The 21074-nt window shown below is 43.8% G+C and overlaps 1 protein-coding gene across 5 annotated transcripts in view; it reads left to right on the top strand.

The window, feature by feature from the left end:
• cep85l (centrosomal protein 85, like) overlaps positions 1–21074 on the top strand; it is a 355373-nt gene that overhangs the window by 289379 nt on the left and 44920 nt on the right. For 4 of the 5 annotated variants that reach the window (XM_038799676.1, XM_038799678.1, XM_038799674.1 and 1 more), the window contains 3 exons: positions 1471–1579; positions 6591–6779; positions 8821–8973. In XM_038799676.1, coding sequence (XP_038655604.1) covers positions 1471–1579; positions 6591–6779; positions 8821–8973 — 451 coding nt within the window. The remainder of the gene's footprint in view (positions 1–1470; positions 1580–6590; positions 6780–8820; positions 8974–21074) is intronic. The other variant, XM_038799675.1, reaches the window with a different exon arrangement.

Below are 21074 nucleotides of genomic sequence, written 5' to 3'. Positions count from 1 at the left end.
CAGGATGTTGCTCCAGCGACAGTGAAGGAACGGCGATATATTTCCAAGTCAGGGTGGTGAGTTACTTGGAGGGGAACCTCTAGGTAATGGGATCCCCAGGTATCTGCCCTCGTCCTTCTAGATGGTAGTAGTTGTGGGTTTAGAAGATGCTGTCGAAGGAACCTTGGTGAGTTACTGCAGTGCATTTTGTAGATGGTACACACAACAGCCACTATTCGTCGGTGGTAGAGGGTTAAATGTTTGTGGAAGGGGAAGCAATCAAGCAGGCTGCTTTGTCCTGGATGGTGTTGAGTTTCTTGAGTGTTGTTGGAGCTGCACTCATCCAGGCAAGTGGAGAGTATTCCATTACACTCCTGACTTGTGCTTTGTGGATGGTGGACAGGCATTGTGGGGGTCAGAAGGTGTGTTAGTCGCCGTAGGAGTCCTAGCCTTTGACCTGCCCTGGTAGCCACAGTATTAATATGGCTAGTCCAGTTCAGTTTCTGATCAATGGTAACCCCCGGGATGTTGATTGTGAGGGATTCAGCGATGGTAATGCCATTGAATGTCAAGAGGCGATGGTTAGATCCTCTCTTGTAGGAGATGGCCATTGCCTGGCACTTGTGTGGCATGAATGTAACTTGCCACTTGTCAGCCCAAGCCTGGATATTGTCCAGGTCTTGCTGCATTTGGATATGGACAGCTTCATTTTCTGAGGCGTCGTGAATGGTGCTGAACATTGTGCAGTCATCCACAAACATTCCCACTTTAACTTTATGATAGAAGTAAGGTCAGTGATGAAGCAGCTGAAGATGAGGCATATGCTACTAAGATTTTCATGAAATGTAAGAATAAGATCCTCTCAGCAAGATTGGGATAGGTTTTGGTTTAATTTCTCGGATTGCACAATCTAGGCAATTCCAGATCCTTAGATACAGAAGTACAACTTTTGTGTTTTTTTCTATCTCTACATATTGCTAGTCACTCCTATAATTTCTCCAAGAATCCTAAAAAGTTACTGGAATCTTTTATCTCCACTATTGTGGCACAATCTGAGGGTTAAAAACTATATCATTTTTTATTATACTCATAAATCAGTTCAATGGATTGATGGAATTCCTTATTTTGTACAGCCTCCAGCAGTTTTATTGTCACAATCCATCTCCATATTATATTGGCTAGTGTTGCAGTGTGTTTTGAGTTATTTTACATTTATTGATGAGATGCCATGATTCCAATCGACGCCACAATTGGCTTCCACGCTTGCTAATTATTGGACACTTGAGGTGACACAGCTGAACATCATGTTGTTTTCACGAGTTACCACACCTGGTCTCACTGGACATATGATGCAGGCCTAAAGAAAGATCCGTTGGATGAAAACTATTTGATAGAAGTGATGACAGAAAGGATAATGGTTTGTTTGGAGGCTCATGTGGAAATTTAAAGTCAGAGATTTGTTTGACTCCCGATTTTCATTGTATTTTTTAGCCAGGAGCGGCAGATTTTCCACCTTCAGCAGAAAATACAAGAAAATGAACACCGAGCACAAAAAGCACTTTTGGAACGGTTTAATCCTGCGTTCGGGATGAAAACTCAGGTAACTCTATGACATAAATATGATACACAGTTCTGAACATCTGTGGCTCATCTGGTGCCCAACACTGGCTGGGCCTGCATTTATTGCCGCCCTTAATTGCCCTTGAGGGGGGGCATTTAAGAGTGAACCACATTGCTGTGGGTCTGGAGTCACGTGCAGGCCAGACCAGGGAAGGACGTCAGATTTCCTTTCCTAAAGGACATTAGTGAACCAAATGGGTTTTTATGACAATCAACAATGGTTTCATGGTCATCATTGGATTTTTTGTTCCAGATTTTTATTCAATTCAAATTTCACCATCTGCTGTGGTAGGATTCATACCTGGGTCCGCAGAACATTACCCTGCATCTATAGAAACCTCATCCAGTGACTACACCACTGCCTCCCCAGGAGATTATTTAGACCAGGACTTGGCTATGACCTGGTCGATCTCATGTTTGGGATTCTTTTTGGCTTGGAAGGTGCCGAGGGCAGCACGGTAACAGAGTGGTTAGCACAGTTGCTAACAGTTGGAGCTTCACAGTAGCTCCTGGGTCCCGGCTTGAAGTAACTGTCTGTGCGGAGTCTGCACGTTCTCCCTGTGTCTGCGTGGGTTTCCTCCGGGTGCTCCGGTTTCCTCCCACAGTCCAAAGATATGCAGATTAGGTCGATTGGCCATGATAAATTGCCCTTTGTGTCCAAAAATGTTTGGGTCGGGTTACTGGGTTACGGGGATAGATTGGAAGTGTGGGCTTAAGTGGGGTGTTCTTTCCATGGCCGGTGCAGACTTGATGGTCCGAATGGCCTCCTTCTGCACTGTAAATTCTATGATTCTGTAAATCTGACAGCAACGTATTTGTTGTGGAATTGGGTAAAGGCATCTAATAACAGAAATCCCGGGCGGGATTCACCCCTACCTGGCGGGGTGGGGGGGTCCCGGCATCGAGGAGTAGTGTGAACCACTCTGGCGTCAGGCCGCCCTAAAGGTGCGGAAGCCTCCGCACCTTCAGGGGCTAGGCCCGCCCTGGAGTGGTTTGCATCCCGCCAGCCGGCGGGAAAGGGGCTTGGCGCCACGCCAACCAGCGCCGAAGGGCCTCCGCCGGCCGGTGCAAGTTGGTGCATACGCGGGAGCGCCAGCGTGTGCTGGCTTCATCCCCGTCCATGCGCAGAGGGCTTCGTTTCTGCACCGGCAATGGCGGACCACTACAGCCAACGGTGCGGAAGAATAGAGTGACCCCACTGCACAGGCCCGCCCCGCGGATCGGTGGGCTCCGATTGCGGGCCAGGCCACCATGGGGGCAGCTCCCGGGGCCAGATCCCCCCGCACACACCCCCCCCCCCCCCCCCCCCCAAGAACCCTGCAGGCCGCCCACGCCGCCAGGTCCCGCTGGTAAGGACCTACTCCAATTTACACTGGCGGGACCGGCAAAGAACGGGCGGGACTTCGGCTCATCGCGTGCTGGATAATTCGGGTGGCCCATTGAATCGCGCCGGCCCCCGCCATTCTGAGGCGGGCAGCGCGATTCATGCCGGGGCGACTTTTGAGGGGGCCGGAGAATTCGGAGGACAGCAGAGCGGGATTCACGCCGACCCCCGGCGATTCTCCGACTCGGCGGGGGCTCGGAGGATCTCGCCCCCATGTCCTTTGTTCTGGCCGATGCTGATGAGACCAGGTGGACTAGGTTGCTGAATTTGGTCCCTGAGCTCAAACTGTGGACCAGACTCGAGATTCAGTCTGGACCCTGCTAAATCTCAAGTTTACACAGTAAAGATGCACAAAAGTCATATTCAGTGAAGGCATATAATCACCACATTTGCCCACAGCAACAGGAATTTATTTACTGTGAAAATTAATTATTTTCAACCGTGTCACTTCATTTATTATCAGCAAATGTGGTGTCAGCTTCTGCACTGCAATAGTATACTTTCTTCTGAGGCAGAAAGTTGTGTGTCCAAGCCCCAGTCCAGGTACTTGAACCCACAATCTAGAAAGACACTTCATTGGAGTACTGGGAGAGGAGGTGCCAAATTTTCAATGAAATGTTGAACTGATCAGAACTTGTCTGCTTTCGAAGGAAGACATGAAATATCCCAATACTACTCTTCAGAGAAAATCAGAGAAGCTTTTCTGTTACCCCTAACCAACACTTATTCATAAACCAAATGATGAGTTAAGCAAAAGTTACTACTTCATTGCTGTTTGTGAGTCCTTGCTGTAAACTAATTTGCAGTCACGTTTCCCTATATTACGTACAGTGACTACACTTGGAAAGCACTTTGGTGGATATGAAGTGCGCTGGGCCATCATGGGGCCAGAAACATAATTACATTCATGGAAGTTATTTGTTTCTTTTGTATTTACCCGCTCAAATTGTCAGCTTGGTTTAGCTAGTAACATTCTTGCATCAACGTTAACACGGTTGTAGGTTTTAAATATTTAGGGTGGGATTCTCCGACCGCCCAACAGTCTCATCATGTTTCTTGGCGGCGGGAGTCGGTGCAACGATAACTGGTGAAGGGATTCTCTGCTCCTGCCGCTGTTGGCGGGAATTTCTATTGAAGCCAACTCATGCCGTCAGGTGTACTATCGGCGGGATCAGAGAAACCCATCACCAGCGAACGGCCGGAGAATTTCGGCCTTAATTTCAGCAAACACTTGAGACCATGATTAACGGAGTGCTATATTCTTAGACATGCTTTTTACAAACTAGATTTGCACTAATCTTGGCTTCCCTTTTCTTCACTGCCTCCAATGCTTGCACATCTTTGCAAGCCACAGTATGACAGCCAATACTTGGTTGTTTTGTTCAGGCTCATTTACTACCTGGGAGTTGTGCTCCTCTATTTCCCAAGAGCCAGTTAGCTTTCCTGACAAGCTACAGATTACACCGATGATTTCAGTCATCTGTGCATTGCTCCCTGCAATCCTTCTGCAGTATTGTATTGTGTTGCTGAAAATAAACATTTTGTTTATTTTCCAAAGGTAATTTATGTTATTTTCCCAATTTTCCAGAATAATTGCCAATGGTTGCTTATCTTCCCACCATGCTAATGCAACGTATCCATATTACTTTGTTCTGTTATTTTGTTACACATTGTTTGAAACCCTGTTCCCAATTATGTGTGTTCTGAAAATTTAGACAATTTTGAATCTGTTGCATATTCAAATCATTATCTACACAGGGACCACAAAAGTCCCTGTGCTAATTAATAGTGGCAAGCCTTATATTTCAATGGCCATCATGACACAGCTTTAATTATAATTATCACTTCTTCTGGCTCAGTTAGTTTTCAATAACCTTCACAAGCTTCCCTCCTTGTCCATGCCTTCCTATCTTGTGGGCTCACTGCTTATATGGAGCTGTGAATAATACTAGCTCACAATAAAGTGCAGTCGATAATAAAATTTGAGGATTAAATAATGAAAATAATTTAGGAAATTAATCCCTTTTAAAAAAGAGAAAAAAATGAATCACCGAATGAATCCCTCAGGATAGTGTCCTCGGCTCAACCGTCTTCAGCTGCTTCATCAATGACCTTTGTTCCATCATAAGGTCAGAAATGGTGATGGTTACACAACATTCAGCACCATTTGCATCTCCTGATACTGAAGCAGTCCATATCCAAACGCAGCAAGGCCTGCACAAAATACAGGATTAGGCTGGCAAGTGGTGGGTAACTTTCAAGGCACACAAGTGCCTGAAAATGATCATTTCCAACAAGTGAGACTCTAACAATTGCCATTTGACATTCAATAATATTGCCGTGGCGGAATTATAAGACTGTAAGATGTAGGAACAGAAGTTGGCCATTCGGCTAAGTCTGCTCTGCCATTCAATCTGATATGATAATCCTATGAATATGAATTCCCCACTATCAGCATCCTGGGGTTTACCATTGACCAGAAACTGAACTGGACATATAAATACAGTGGCTACAAGAGCAGGTCAGAGGTTAGTAATCCTGGGTGAATAGGTCACCTCCTAACTCCCCAAAGTCCACCATCTACAAGGCACAAGTCAGACATGTGATATAATACTCTCCACTTGCCTGGATGAGTATAGTTTCAACAACATTCATGAAGCTCAGAACCATCCAGAACAAAGTAGTCCACTTGATTTGTATCCCAACAACAAACGTTCCCTTTACCACCGACGCACAGTAGCAGCCGTGTGTGCCAAATACAAGCTGCACTGCAGGAACTCATCCAAGCACCTTTCTAACCCACGATGACTACCAGCTAGAAGAGCAAGGTCAGTCGACACATGAGAACACCACCACCTGGAAGTACCCCTCTAAGCCACTCACCATCCTAACTTGGAACTATATCACCGTTCCTTCACTGTCGTTGAGTGAAAACTCTGGAACCCCCTCCCTAATACCACTCTCGGTGTATATGCACCACATGCACCGAGGCAGTTCAAGAAGGCAGCTCACCACTAACTTCTCAAGGGCAGTTAGAGATGGGTAATAAATGCTGGCCTAGCCAGTGCTACCATATACAATGAACACATTAAAAAAAAATTAACACCTCTTTGAACATTGAATGGCCGTGGGGCAACAGTTGCCATCGTTTCTCTGGAAACACCGCCATCAGAAAAACCTTGCCCATTAACTTTGTTAATCCTTTCACAGATGCAGCCACATTTGCTGCGTATTTCCAGAATTGGCTGGCTTTTTTCTGGCATCGACCTATTGGACTGAATGGCCTCTTATATACTAGAAAATTGTATGTAATTAGAGTTGGTATCTAAGCAGTAATTTTAAGATCCTTGACTGTCATTGGAGAGCCTTGACAGCAATGCTGACAGCCCAAATCAGCCACAATTTTCTTATTAATAAACAGTCTTGCCTCTATAGATACATAAAATTACCTCCTGCTAAGATTGTTTGCTTTATTGCATTGTGGTTTAACATCCAAAGTGACCTGACTCTACTTTCTTACATCACAAGCTGGGCTGCAATGGAAAGAGTCAAGATTACCAGAACTCAGATTTGTTTTAAAAAATGGATATCTTTTTCCTTCCTTCAGCAGCATGAATCCCCTTGTGAGAATATGAGACAGGCATACCTTACCGAAACATCCAAAGTGGTTAACTGTGGAAAGACAGACCTACAGCAAAAATTGTCTGCAGCTGAGCTCGAGATTGTACATCTCAATGAGTGCCTCAGGAAAAACAAACAAAAATACATGGAAGAAATAAAGAAAATGGAGGAGAAGGTAAAACCCTGTGCTTACCAAAGACTGATAGAACTAAAAATATTGAAACCATCACTCCATGAAATATCACCAAGCCTTGATATCGTCATCAGACGTTAAGTAAAACAATTGGTGTGAAATTGAATTTCATTCAACTAGACCTTAGGAAATGTATTCCCAAAATCCAAATGTATTCTGTAGAGTTCTTTATAATTCATATATATACATATGAAACATATATTTGAAATATATGAAATTATTAGAGATAATTTAGAATTCAAACCATTTTCACTAGAGCTTGGGGATGAAGGATTGATGCTCCAAGTGCAGTATAAGATACATTTCTGCAAAGGTGCTCTTCATTGGTGTTCCAGCCATTCAAGAGTGCAATCTTGAATTTAGCCAAGGGGCTCAATGACTTCACAGGTTTTCTTCATCCTCCCGCTCGCTGACCTCCAGACTCAAAAAAACAGGGGTGGAGAGAACAAAGTGCGAGCATGAGCTGGCAAAGAGGGAGAGGAGAACAGTGCCAGCTGGAACTGAGGGAAGAGGAAGAAGATTGACAGTGTAAACGGGAGAATAAGAAAGGGAAGGTAGAGTGCTACTGTGATTTGGCCTTGGAGAAAAATAAAATAAATGCGAGTGGGGAAGAGAAAGCCCTGGCCCAGATTTCTCATGTGTTTCTCCTGCTATGTTACTGTAACTTGGCCCAAAGTGCAGCTGTACACAGGTTTTTCCACTGCACCAAAATGACAGAGCTGGAAGTAACTCCAAGGGAGTGTCTGGCACTGTCTCTGTGGCCTGTAATATTTTCAAAGGAACTTAGCAATTACATATGGGAACAGAGATTTGTAGTAACAATTGCCCATTCCTAACAGCCATCTTAATCAGCGGCATGAGGTGAGTAACTCAGATCCTGTGTCCACGTGGTACAACTCAGGAATGTGGAGCTTGACGCTATCCAAAACCACGCAGTCTTGGTCCCATCCACCACCTTAGATCTTTACTCCCTCTACAATGGCTGCAGTATGTAAGATCTACAAGATGCACTGCTGCGCTTGCGATGGCTTGTTTGACAGCAACTAACAAATCCATGACTTCTATCACCTAGAAGATGAAAGGCAGAAAGCGCATCGGAGAACTTCCATCTCTAAGTTCCCTTCCAAGTCATATCCTACTTTAGAAATACATCCTCGTTTCTTTACCATTGCTGGGTCAAACTCTTCATACTCCCTCCCTTACAATACTGTAGGTGTACCTTCACCACAGCCAGCCATGCTACTGGAAGGCAGTTCACTGCCACCCTCTCAAGGGCAATTAAGGATGGGCTATAAATACTGGCCTTGCCAACACTGTTTGCACATCCTGTCAACAATTTTTTTTAAATGCTCATTTTTCATGTTTGCATTTTAAGGATTAAAAAAATAACTAATGTAATCACCAACTCTTTTTCAGTGTTTAAAAATCTCATTGTTATTTGGAAAGTGATGAGTGTGCGCAAAACGTTGTCAATCCCAACTGCTCAGCAAAGTGAACTGGCAAGAACATTCTGTCCCCTGTTTGATTCAGAACGTAGTGTAGATATTCCAAATCCTGTTGTAGCATGAGAAAGCTACGCATTTAATTCTCAAGTGCTTAGATTTCTGTCAGAGCTGCATTGATCAAGGAAAAGAGTACATAAAAAAGTGATTAAGTAAATATAGAGAAGCATAAATAAGCGTCACGGAACCAGCAAGATCACGGTCCTTTCAAGCTTCTAAATGCTTTTAAAGTACTTAATACCCCATTACATTTCCATGAATCTCCAGGAAAGCCCAATTGAAATGCAGTTGAAGAAACCAGCCAGTCATTTAAATTTATGGAATATCCATCAGCCACTTCTAAAATGAGAACTAGTGACACTGATTAATGTTCTGATCATTAATGCTCATTTATTAGCTTCCCCTTGTCCTTCTCAGTCATGCAGATCATTGATTAGCATTCTGGAGCACCATCATTACTAAGCTGTGCCATGTTACTGAAAGGTCTGGCTTCTCATGAATAATTCTGTGCTATGCTTCAGGTGAAAGCACGTGAGAAATATATTGGCAGTCTGAAAAAGAAACTGCAGAAAGAATCTGAGCAAAGCCACGATCGGCAACAAAGAATAGAAACCCTGGAGAAGTACCTTGCTGACTTACCCACCTTGGATGATTTTCAGAGCCAGAGTCAACAGGTAAAAGAACTAGAGTGTCATCAATGCTGTAGATTCGGAATTTGAACAAGTATTTGATAAATGCAAATAATAGTTCACACTTATTTTTAGCAATTGTGGTTTTGTAGACTCTTTAACGGATATCATATCAAATGAACATTAATATGGCCGTACCTGTATATTTTCAGAAGCTAAGTACCGAAATTGAAGCAGAAAAAGCTGGAAGCACTCAGTTAGGTCTAGCAACATATGTAAAGAGAGAAAGAATCTGAAGATCATAAGAAATAAGAGCAGTCAAAGGCTATTTATCCCATCATGCCTGACCCTCCATTCATTAAGATCATGGCTGATCTGAATGTGGACCCTTCTTTCCCTTGTCTATCAAAAATCTGTCACAAATCAACCAATGCCATTCTAAATATTATCCAGTTTTGGTTCTAAATTCAAAACACCCACCTGGTAAGAGTCTGGTAAAAGAACATGGCCTAGAAATCTGAGTGCAGAAAACAATCTTCTTGCCTGAATGGGGAGGGGGGTCAACGACAGATCCCAAATCATGTCTCAGGTCTTATTACCAATGAGCTGTAGCCAGGGAGTCACTAGAAGCTGGATGGAGGTTTGTGTCACTGTGAAACCAATGGCCGCTGTCAGGCAAATATAAAAGCCGGTCAGCAAGGAAGGAATGGCAGTGCTGATAAGGGGAACTCATTGCAGGAGCGACTGAGGCGGGGAAATAGGATGATAAGAAACAGGAGCAGGAGGATTTGATTTGTCAAGCCAGCCGCGCCATTCAATAAAAACAAGGCTGATCTGACTGTGGCCTTATCTCTACTTTCCTGCCTGTCCCCAAATCCTTTAACTCCTCTGACAATCAAATATCTGTCTAACTCAGCCTTGAATATAGTCAATGTCCCAGCCTACAATATTCTCCATGGAAGAGAATTTCACGAACTAATGATGTTCTGAGAGCAGAGAGAAGAAATTCCTCCTCATCATCTTAAATGGGATACGTGTTTTGAAACGGTGCTCCCAGTTCTCGCTTGCCACAGGAGAGGAAAGATCCTCCCATCGTTCACCCTGTCAAACCCCCTCAGAATGTTTTATGTTTCAATAAGATCACCTTTTATTCTTCTAAACTAAGTACTGGTGAGCAGGTTATCAGTGGCTGCGTAAGTACCACCTTTTGGCATTTTTAATGACACCTTCCATTATTTTAGAGATGATGAAGAGTAGACCCATGAGGAAGTAATTGGTCAGATTGTATTTTCCCTGGTTCTTATTGTCATACCTGAACAATTTTCTACTTTTTGGGTAGATGTCAGTGTAGGAGCTGTACTGGAACAGCTTGACTAGGGATGTAGCTAGCTCTGGAGCATGGGTTGTTAGTACTATGCTGGGATGTTATCAGGGTTCATGGTCTTTGGTGTATCTAGTTATTTCTTGATATCATATGGAATTAATCAAATTGCCTGAAAACTGGCATGTGTGATGGAGGGGAACTCAGTAGGAGAACTCAGGAGGAGACCAAGATGGATTATCCACTTGACACTTTTGGCTGAAGATGGTTGCAAATCCTTCAGTCTTGCCTTTTGTACTGATATTTATTGCTTTTCCATTATTGAGGATCGGAATGTTTATGGAGCATTCTCTTCCTGTTAGTTGTTTCATTGTCCACTACCATTCATGGCTCGATGTGGCAGGACTGCATCTGACTCATTGGCTGTGGTATCACTTAACTCTGTTAACATGCTGCTGTTTTTAGTCCAATGTGGTAGCTTTATTGACATCTCATGTTTTGGCATGCTTGATGCTGCACCCTTCTGCACTCCTTTTTGAACCGGATGATAATGGCTTGATGATAACGGTCTTGTGGGAGATATGCTAGGTTTAAGGATTACAGGTTATGATTGAATAAAATCCTGCTGCTGATGGCCCACATCACCTCATGAATGCGCAGTTTTGAGTTGCAAGGTCTGTTCTGAATCTATCCCATTTAGTACAGTGATAGCATCACACAACAGGAATGGTTGTTGGAAGTTCTGGGGTATAGATGTTTCAGTAAGAGTAGGGAAGGTGGTAAAAGAGGTGGAGGAGTAGCACTGTTAATCAAGGATAGTTTAACGGCTGCAGAAAGGCAGTTCAAAGGGGATTTGTCTACTGAGGGCCGAAGTTAGAAATAGGAAAAGAGCGGTCACATTGTTAGGAGTTTTCTATAGGCCCCCAAATAGTATCAGAGATGTGGAGGAATAAATTGCAAAACAGATTATGGATAGGTGTGGAGGTCTCAGGGTAGTTGTCATGGGTGACTTTAACTTTCCAAATATTGATTGGGACCTCTATGGGTCGAACAGTTCGGATGGGGCAGTTTTTGTACAGTGTGTACAGGAGGGTTTCCTGACACAATATGTGGATAGGCCGACAAGAGGAGGGGGGGGGGGGGGCACATTGGATTTGGCACTGGGCAATGAACCGGGCCAAGTGTTAGATTTGTTTGTGGGCGAGCACTTTGGAGACAGTGACCACAATTCGGTGTCTTTCACTATTGCAATGGAGAGGGATAGGTCCATATGGCAGGGCAAGGTTTATAATTGGGTGAGGGATAATTATGATGCAATTAGGCAAGAATTATGGAGCATAAGATGGGAACAGAAATTGTCAGGGAAAGGCACAAATGAAAAGTGGAGCTTGTTCAAGGAGCAAATACTGCGTTTCCTTCATAGGTAGGTCCCTGTCAGGCAGGGAGGGAATGGCCGTGTGAGGGAACCATGGTTCACAAAAGAGGTTGAATGTCTTGTAAGATGAAAAAGGAAGAGTATGTAAGGATGAGAAAACAAGGTTCAGTTGGGTCGCTTGAGGGTTGCAAGGTAGCAAGGAATGAGCTTTAAAAAAAAGGGCTTAGGAGAGCGAGGAGGGGGCATGAGAAGTCCTTGGTGGGTTGGATCAAGGAACACACCAAGGCTTTTTACTCTTTTGTGAGAAATAAAAGAATGACCAGGGTGAGGGTAGGGCCGGTCAAGGACAGCAGTGGGAACTTGTGCATGGAGTCAGAAGAAATAGGAGAGGTGTTGAATGAATACTTTTCTTCAGTGTTCACCAAGGAGAGGGGCCATGTTTTTGAGGATGAGCGTGTGATACAGGCGGGTAGGCTGGAGGAGGTAGATGTTCTGAGGAAAGATGTATTCTCAATTTTGAAAAACCTGAGGGTTGACAAGTCCCCTGGGCCAGATGGTATATATCCAAGGATCCAAGGGGTGAGATTGCAGAGCCTTTGGCTTTGATCTTTGGGTCCTCACTGTCCATGGGGATAGTGCCAGAGGACTGGAGAGTGGCGAATGTTGTTCCTCTGTTCAAGAAAGGCAATAGGAATGACCCTGGTAATTATAGACCAGTTAGTCTTACTTCAGTGGTCGGTAATTTAATGGAAAGGGTCCTGAAGGATAGGATTTATGACCATTTGGAAAGATGCAGCTTAATCCGGGATAGTCAACAGGGATTCGTGAAGAGTAAGTCTTGCCTCACAAATTTGTTTGAATTCTTTGAGGAGGTAACTAAGTGTGTAGAAGATGAAGGTAGAGCAGTTGATGTCGTATACATGGATTTTAGTAAGGCGTTTGATAAGGTTCCCCATGGTCGGCTCATGAAGAAAGTAAGGAGGTGTGGGATAGAGGGAACTTTGGCAAATTGGATAAGTAACTGGCTATCACATAGAAGACAGAGGGTGGTGGTGGATGGAAAATTTTCAGACTGGAGACCAGTTATCAGCGGTGTACCACAGGGATCAGTGCTGGGTCCTCTGCTATTTGTAATTTTTATCAATGACTTGGAGGAGGGGGCTGAAGGGTGGGTCAGTAAATTTGCTGATGACACCAAGATTGGTGGAGTAATGGATGAGGTGGGGGGCTGTTGTAACTGCAAAGAGACATTGATAGGATGCAGAGCTGGGCCAAAAAATGGCAGATGGAGTTTAACCCTGATAAGTGCGAGGTAATTCATTTTGGTAGAAAAAATTTGAATGCAGATTACAGGGTCAATGGCAGGGTTCTGAGGAATGTGGAGGAAAAGAGAGATCTCGGGGTTCATGTCCACAGATCTCTGAAGGTTGCCACTCAAGTGGATAGAGCCGTGAAGAAGGCTTATAGTGTGTTAGCGTTTATTAACAGGGGGCTTGAGTTTAAGAGCCGCGGGGTTATGCTGCAACTATATATGACCCTGGTGAGACCACATTTTGGAGTATTGTGTGCAATTCTGGTCACCTCACTATAGGAAGGATGTGGAAGCATTGGAAAGGGTGCAAAGGAGATTTACCAGGATGCTGCCTGGTTTGCAGGATAGGTCTTATGAGGAAAGGTTGAGGGAGCTAGGGCTTTTCTCTTTGGAGCGGAGGAGGATGAGAGGCGACTTACTAGAGGTTTATAAGATGATGAGGGAGATAGATAGAGTGGACATTCAGAGACTATTTCCTCGGGTGGATGTAACTGTTACAAGGGGGCATAACTATAAGATTCAGGGTGGGAGATACAGGAGGGATGTCCGAGGTAGGTTCTTTACTCAGAGAGTGGTTAGGTTGTGGAATGGACTGCTGCTGTGATAGTGGAGTCGGACACTTTAGGAACTTCCAAGCGGTTATTGAATAGGCACATGGAGCACACCAGAATGACAGGGAGTGGGATAGCTTGATCTGGGTTTCGGACAATGCTCGGCACAACATCAAGGGCCGAAGAGCCTGTTCTGTGCTGTACTGTTCTATGTTCTATGTTCTAACATGGTGGAGGATAATCTAATTGTGAAAATGGGACTTTGTCTCCACAAGGAAATCACTTCTACCAATACTGTCATGGACAGATTCATCTGTGACAAGTATCCATAGAATCCCTACAGTGTAGAAGGAGACCTATTTGGCCCATTTAGTCTGCACCAAACCTCTGAAAGAGCACTCTAATCAGGCCAATTCCCCTGCCCTATCCCTGTAACCCCACACATTGATTGTGTCCAATTTACCTAACCTGCACATCTTTGGACTGTGAGAGAAAACTGGAGCACCCACGCAGACATAGTGAGAACGTGCAAACTCTACACTGACAGTCAGTCAAGGCTGGAATCAAACCTGGGTCCTTGCCACTGTGAGGCAGCAGTGCTAACCACTGTGCCACCATGCTGCCTCATGGGCGAGTTCAATAGGTTTTCCCCATTTGTTCTCTCACAACCATGAAAGGGATAGTCTGACGGGTATGTCCTTCAGAACTCAACCAGCTCAGTCAGGAAAAGTGCCACCAAGCCACCCTTCGTTATGAACATGAAGTAAGAGTAGAGTTTGCCATCCTTCTTCCAATTAATGTTCAGCATGGAGGAAGGAGCACTGATTCACCAGCTGAGAGCAGGTGGTAAGTAGTAGTTAGCAAGTTGTTTCCTTGCTCATGTTTGACCTGATACCATGAGAGTTAATTGAGTTTGAAGTCAATGTGATCCCAGGATCACTTCCTCCTCTATACCATGTTGCTGCCACCTCGGTGGGTCTGTCCTGCCAGTAGGACAGGACATACCCAGAAATGGTGCGAGGGAGAAGTAGGGAAATTTTCTCAAAGGTATGATTCAGTGAACATGACTATGTCAGGCTGTTGCTTGATGAGTCTGTGCGACAGCTCTCCCTATTTTGTCACCAGATCCCAGATGCAAATGAGGGTTGACTGAGCATTGCCATTTCTACTGCCCAATCAGTGCCACATACAAAGAACAAAGAAAAGTACAGCACCGCAACAGGCCCTTCAGCCCTCCAAGCCTGCGCCGACCATGTTGCCCGCCTAAACTAAAAACTTCTAAACTTCCCGAGTCCGTATCCCTCTATTCCCATCCTATTCATGTGTTTGTCAAGATGCTCCTTAAACATGACATTTTTTATTTGGCATTTCTGTAATGGTTCGATGCAACTAAGTGGCTTTCTAGGTCATTTCAGTAGGCAGTTAATTAAGAATCAACCACATTGCTGTGGGTCCAACCCGATTTGCTTCCATAATGGTAGGTCATTAGTAAACCAGGGTGGGTTTTAATAACAATCCAGTAATTTCATGATCACCATTATGAAATGAAATGAAAATCGCTTATTGTCACAAGTAGGCCTGTTCAGGGAGGCTGGTACGGGAATTGAAGCATGCTGCTGGCCTGCCTTGGTCTGCTTCAGAAGCCAGCTCTTTAACCCTGTGCTAATCCAGCCTCATTATTGATGCTTGCTTTTAATTCCAGATTTATTAATTAAGTTAATTTAAATTCCACCAGGTGCTATGTAAATTGGATTTGTTTACTGTAACATGTACCAAGGTACAGTGAAAAGTATTTTTCTGTGAGAAGCTCAACAGATCATTAAGTACATGAAAAGAAAAGGAAATAAAAGAAAATACATGATAGAGCAACACAAGGTACACAAAGTAACTATATAACATCGACATCGGGTGAAGCATACAGGGGTGTAGTGTTAATCAGGTCAGTCCATAAGAGGTTGTTTAGGAGTGTGGTAACAGTGGGAAAGAAGCTGTTTTTGAGTCTGTTCATGCGTGTTCTCAGACTTTTATACCTCCTGCCCGATGGGAGAGGTTGGAAGAATGAGTAGGCCAAGTAGGAGGGGCCTTTGATTATGCTGCCCGCTTTCCCCAGGCAGCGGGAGGTGTAGATAGAGTCAATGGATGGGAGGTAGGTTTGTGTGATATACTGGGCTGTGTTCACGACTCTCTGAAGTTTCTTGCTGTCCTGGACCGAGCAGTTGCCATACCAGGCTGTGATGCAGCCAGATAGGATGCTTTCCATGGTGCATCTGTAAAAGTTGGTCAGAATTAATGTGGATATGCTAAATTTCCTTAGTTTTCTGAGGAAGTAGAGGCGCTGTTGTGCTTTCTTGGTGGTAGCATCAACGAAGGTGGACCAGGACAGATTTTTGGAGATGTGTACCCCTAGGAATTTGAAACTGCTAACCATCTCCACCTCGGCCCCGTTGATGCTGGCAGGGGTGTGTACAGGACTTTGCTTTCTGAAGTCAATGACCAGCTCTTTAGTTTTGCTGGCATTGAGGGATAGATTGTTGTCACTGTACCACTCCACTAGGTTCTCAATCTCCCTCCTATGTGGTGGGATTGTTCTGTGCTGTACTGTTCTATGTTCTATGTTCTAAAGCTAACCAAAATCAACTTACATGTTTCCGATTCTGGCAAATTTGCCTCACCAACTGAGGCCTCATTTTCACCAAAGCGTAAAACCAATTAAAGAAGTGCACAGCGTAGGAATTCATCTTTTGTTCGTAATTATTTAAAATTTAAGGATTAAGACTAATTCAACAAGAAAGAATCACTATGAGAGTCGTTTAATGGAACTAAATGGTCTCCATGATTTTGTAGCTCCTATTAGACAATTATACCTATACCAAGATAGTTCACAATTATATTTTCCTTGCCCTCGGGGGAAACTGGTCTTCTAAAACAAAAGCTAATGCCAAATACATTATGTACAAATCAAGCCACCATGATGTGAAATAGAACTTTTATTACCAATTATTACAATTTTATTACACACATGTGTACTTCAACAACCAAGTCTTTATTCACAAAAATATCGAACAGTAATGACTGTCATATTTATGGATTGGGCACAAATAGGCATTAGACAATCAAATAAAGAATGTGCTGAGATTTCGCTGTCATGTATAATTCAAATGCAACAACTTACAAGTCATTTACTGATATGTCTTGCCATATGAGGCTGAAATTACTAAATGAGGCTTTCAGCATGGGCAGTTACCTACTGTTTTTAATTAGCTTTTCGAAGCAAATTATTCAAAGGAAACAGTTGGGGAATGCTTTATTACAGTGGTTATAGACATTTACACATCTACAGCTCAAAAGTATGCAAAATTATGCAAATTCAGTCACAAATGCAACCATCTCTATAGACTCCTTTGGCATCCTAATGAGGTCCTTTGTTTTTGCAAAATGAAACGCCAGCGTAATTTTATTTAAGAATAACTGAAAGTAAACTGATTGAAACTGTTCTTTTTCGGGATTTTTTACTGTCCAAAGACACTACTTATCTCTCAGGCAGCTATGACTATCTGTTGGCATAGTGTCATGTTTCCAGGCAACAAATTATTGAAGGCCAAAACTTCAAATAGTATAACCCTGAAACTTCTGAACCATCAGAAAGTAGAGGGTAATTGGTATCCATCTTCAGCTTCCAAAATCAATTGATAGTTTTCTAATTGTGCAGAATTTAAAAGTTGTTTCTATTTTACTTCTACAACAGTAGGAGTAGAAGAAAATGAATTGCATCAGCTTAACTAAAGGAAATTAGGATTTAAGTGCCCAGTACCTCAAAATTCAGCAATGGGAGGACAGACAAACACAAATCAGTTACTAGGAGGCTGCTAGGTTTCGAAAGGGAGGCCTGAATTTTCGGACAGGTGGATAAAGTTTCTACATGATGATTACCGGCAAAGGCTTGGATCCTGAAGCAACAGCCCACGCACCCAGCCTCAGCCATTTATACAGTTGAGGAGAATGGGAGCAGATTATAAATTGCACATCCGTGGTTCCAGAAGCAGCTCCCCATATAAATCAACAGCTGCCTCCATTCATGTGTGATTTTGGTAAGGTAGCTGTCTGGAACCCTAAATGTGCAGATTTGAACTGGTAGGAGTACGTCTGAACCTTGTAGATTTGTTTGGATAGGCAGGGAGAGGTAAGGCGCCTGACACAGTGGTTAGCAATGCTGTCTCATAGCGCCAGAGACGGGCGAGTGGTTGGGGGGGGGGGGGGGGGGGGAGGGGGGAAGCCCCCCGACCAGGCTCATTACATGGAACGTCAGAGGGTTGAATGGGCCAGTCAAGAGGGCTCACGTGTTTGCGCATTTGAGAGGGCTGAAGGGGGACGTGGAAATGCTACAAGAGACACACCTAAAGGTATAGACCAGACGAGATTGAGAAAGGGGTGGGTTGGCCAAGTATTCCACTCAGGGCTCAGTGGGACCCTGGCGCTGTGAAGCAACAGTGCTAACCACTGTGCTACCATCCTGCTCTCACCCTGCATCTCTCTCCCACCTTCCACAGCTCTCATTACACTTTCCTCCCCTTGTCTCAGTCAGGCCACTTTGCTGTCACCCTCCGCCCCCCACCCGTCACCCGAGGCCTCGCCTTATACTCCAACCCTGAGAGAACGTGGTGGCTGCATCAGTCCTGCAAGCACAGTGCTGTTCAGATAGATGTGTGGCACCAGGGGAAAGGAGACCCCAGTACTCTCCAACCACTGGCACTCTATTCATCTGAGACGGTAACACAGGAGGATCCATGGGTCCAGTAACATGGTGCTGTCCATGACCACTAGCTTGTCATGGAGATGGAGAGAAGGATACTTCAGCAGCACAGCACTATGACAGAAAGGCTTTGTTTTCACTGACTACAAAGTTTCTTGCAAACTGTGCACTGCCTTGTGCATGCCTCTCTTATGTGAGCGGATTTTAGGCTGATATAACTTCACGCTGGCGTGAATTAAGATCTGGAAGGCCTGATGGTATGCCAGTGGCCAGCTGTTTTAATGAGCATTCTTAAGATGAAAATCAATGATTTTCATCTTAAAGATTTCCCCAACATTTGTCAGAGTGTCACACTCTGACTGAAAACTGATGCGTATCCATATGGAAACACATTATGAAAAGTATTTGACATTAAATATGTCAAAGATCTGGGTTGTTCTCAATAGCCTCCATTGTCTGAAAACCGATGTGGTTTGTGAGAACTCAAACCTCCAAGATGGTTAATTTGTCTAACATTTCACATACATCTTCCCAGACATTGGAGTTAGATTGTATACCACTGGAAGTTAAAACTTGGATTCTTTGGCCGCGCCTGCCGCAAGATGTCACAGGCAGGACACGGACCATGTAAAGATCCATGACCTCGGGCGGGAATTTCTGGTCGCCGGGCAGGTGTGGCCGGGGAATTCTGCCCTTTGTCAACTCAATATAATTTTATCTTCAAAGTCGAATCAAAATTCCTTCCTGATAAAATATCATAAAATAATATCATATCTAATTTGTGCACTAAAATTTCAACAACAATTTAAACATTGACACATTTGGTAGTACCGATAAGGGGGAAACAATGGGTGGAATTCTCCAGTTCCCCAGCCATGTGTCTCTCGGTGGCATGCCGTTCGCTGGTGGCAAAATTTCCCATTGAAAGCACCTCACACCACCGCAAAATCTATGGCGGTGCGCTGCCGATGGGAAAAGTGAATCACAACGACCGAAGAATTCCAGTTAATATATGCTAAATGGTACAATTTTAAAGGAAAAGTAAGAATAGAGGATGTCTGAGGTTGTCTGTGGACATATCTTTGAAGGTAGCTCGACAGTGTGATGAATATAGGAATTCTTTATGTAGCTTGTATTATATATATACATCTGTTGCAGTAATATCTTTTAAAAATCCTGGTTTAACATACAGGTGGGGCGGTGTGTCTGCAAAAGGTACAATTAAGATGATGTAAAAGTGGATAATCAATCATTCCAATCATGTACTTGTTTACAAAGAGATGCCTAATGGAACTTTGTTATGATAGCTGGAGATTCCCTGGAGAGTAGATAGTTTGGGTCATTGTGTTTAGACGTAGGAAGCAGGTCATGGGATCTGAGTCGGATAAAGATTATGTAATTAATGGGAGGAGCCAGGTCTGTCTGTAGTATTGCAGTTTGATAGAGATTTGGCAGTCTGCTAGGCGTTTTTAGGTTGAGCGGCATTTTTGCCAAATGCTGTCAGGTTGAGCAGGAGTCTGACAGAGCCAGAATGATTTGCAGATGGTCCCTGAAAGGCTCTCTCTCCAGTTTTCTGAAAGGGAATCTCTACACAATAGTACAGCAAGTATCCCTGTGTTTGCTAACTTTATTTCTCAGTGGTCTTAGGCTAATAGGGGGATTTAAAAAATAAAATGTTTTAGATCAAGAAGGTTCCAAATAGCGTAAATAAGGAGAAGCTGTTTCAAATGGCTGAATGGTCGATAACCAGTGGGCAAAGGATTTAGAGGTGAAATGAAGAAAATCATTTTCATGCAATGACTGGTTTGCACTTAAATTAGTTGATGCAGAGGTAGAAACAGAATCAATATTTAACTTTCAAAGAGACTTGAATTTATACTTGAGGGAGAAAAAAATGCAGGGAAATCAGGAAAGAGCAGGGGCCTGGGACACACTCTTCGAAAGAATCAGCACAGACACGATGAGTCAAACAGCGTCCTGCTCCTCTGTACTATTATATGATCCTATAATTTTATATTGCCTTACACACCAAATAATACATCCCAAGATGGTTCAGAGAAAGGATGAGAAGCCACAATAAGAGATAGCTGGAAGATTGATCCAAAGGCTTGGTAAACAAGTGGATTTCATCAGGATCCTATAGAATGAGGAGAGTTTGCTGGATTAAGGGATTATTTGTGGGTTCTAGGAATCTGAAGGCATGGCTGACAATGGTGTGGCAAAAGGAGGGATGATCCATTAGAAGCAAAGTCAGGGAAAAGAAAGGTTTGATGGTTGGCAGTGTAGTTGGTGGGGCAGGGATAAGGGTGAGAGTGGAGTTGGCATTGCAGAGCTTAAGATGTTTCAGAAATAAAGGTAAAGCCACAAAGGGATTTTAACATCAGGATCAGAGGGGAAAGAAAGAGCCAAAGTAAACAGAATTGAGATTGAGTACGGATGTGACAGATTGAGGGTGGGAAGAGAAGCCATTGTTTGAAATACAGCAGCCGTGATCAATAAGAATAGAATGAAAGGAAATAAATACTTGCATTTATATAGTGTTTTTCATGAACACCGGGCATCTCAACAGATGAATGAAATGTTTTTAAGTGTAGTCTGTTGTCATGCGAGAAGCATGGCAACAAGTCTGCACGCTGCAATCTCCGACAAACAACAGGGACAATGACCAGAAAATTATTTTTTTGTGATATTGGGCAAGATTCTCCATTTGGAATACTACGGGCGGAATTCTCCGCAAGGCCTGACGCCATTGTGAAACCCGGAGAAGTTCATAGCGGCGTCGGAGGCCCCTTCTCGCCCCCTATTCTCTCCCCCCAGGGGCTAGGGGGGCTGTGCCG

This window comes from Scyliorhinus canicula, chromosome 6, assembly GCF_902713615.1.
Source record: "Scyliorhinus canicula chromosome 6, sScyCan1.1, whole genome shotgun sequence".
Taxonomy (NCBI): domain Eukaryota; kingdom Metazoa; phylum Chordata; class Chondrichthyes; order Carcharhiniformes; family Scyliorhinidae; genus Scyliorhinus; species Scyliorhinus canicula.
The sequence above is the reverse complement of the archived record's forward strand: the minus strand, read 5'-3'. Positions and strand labels throughout refer to the sequence as shown.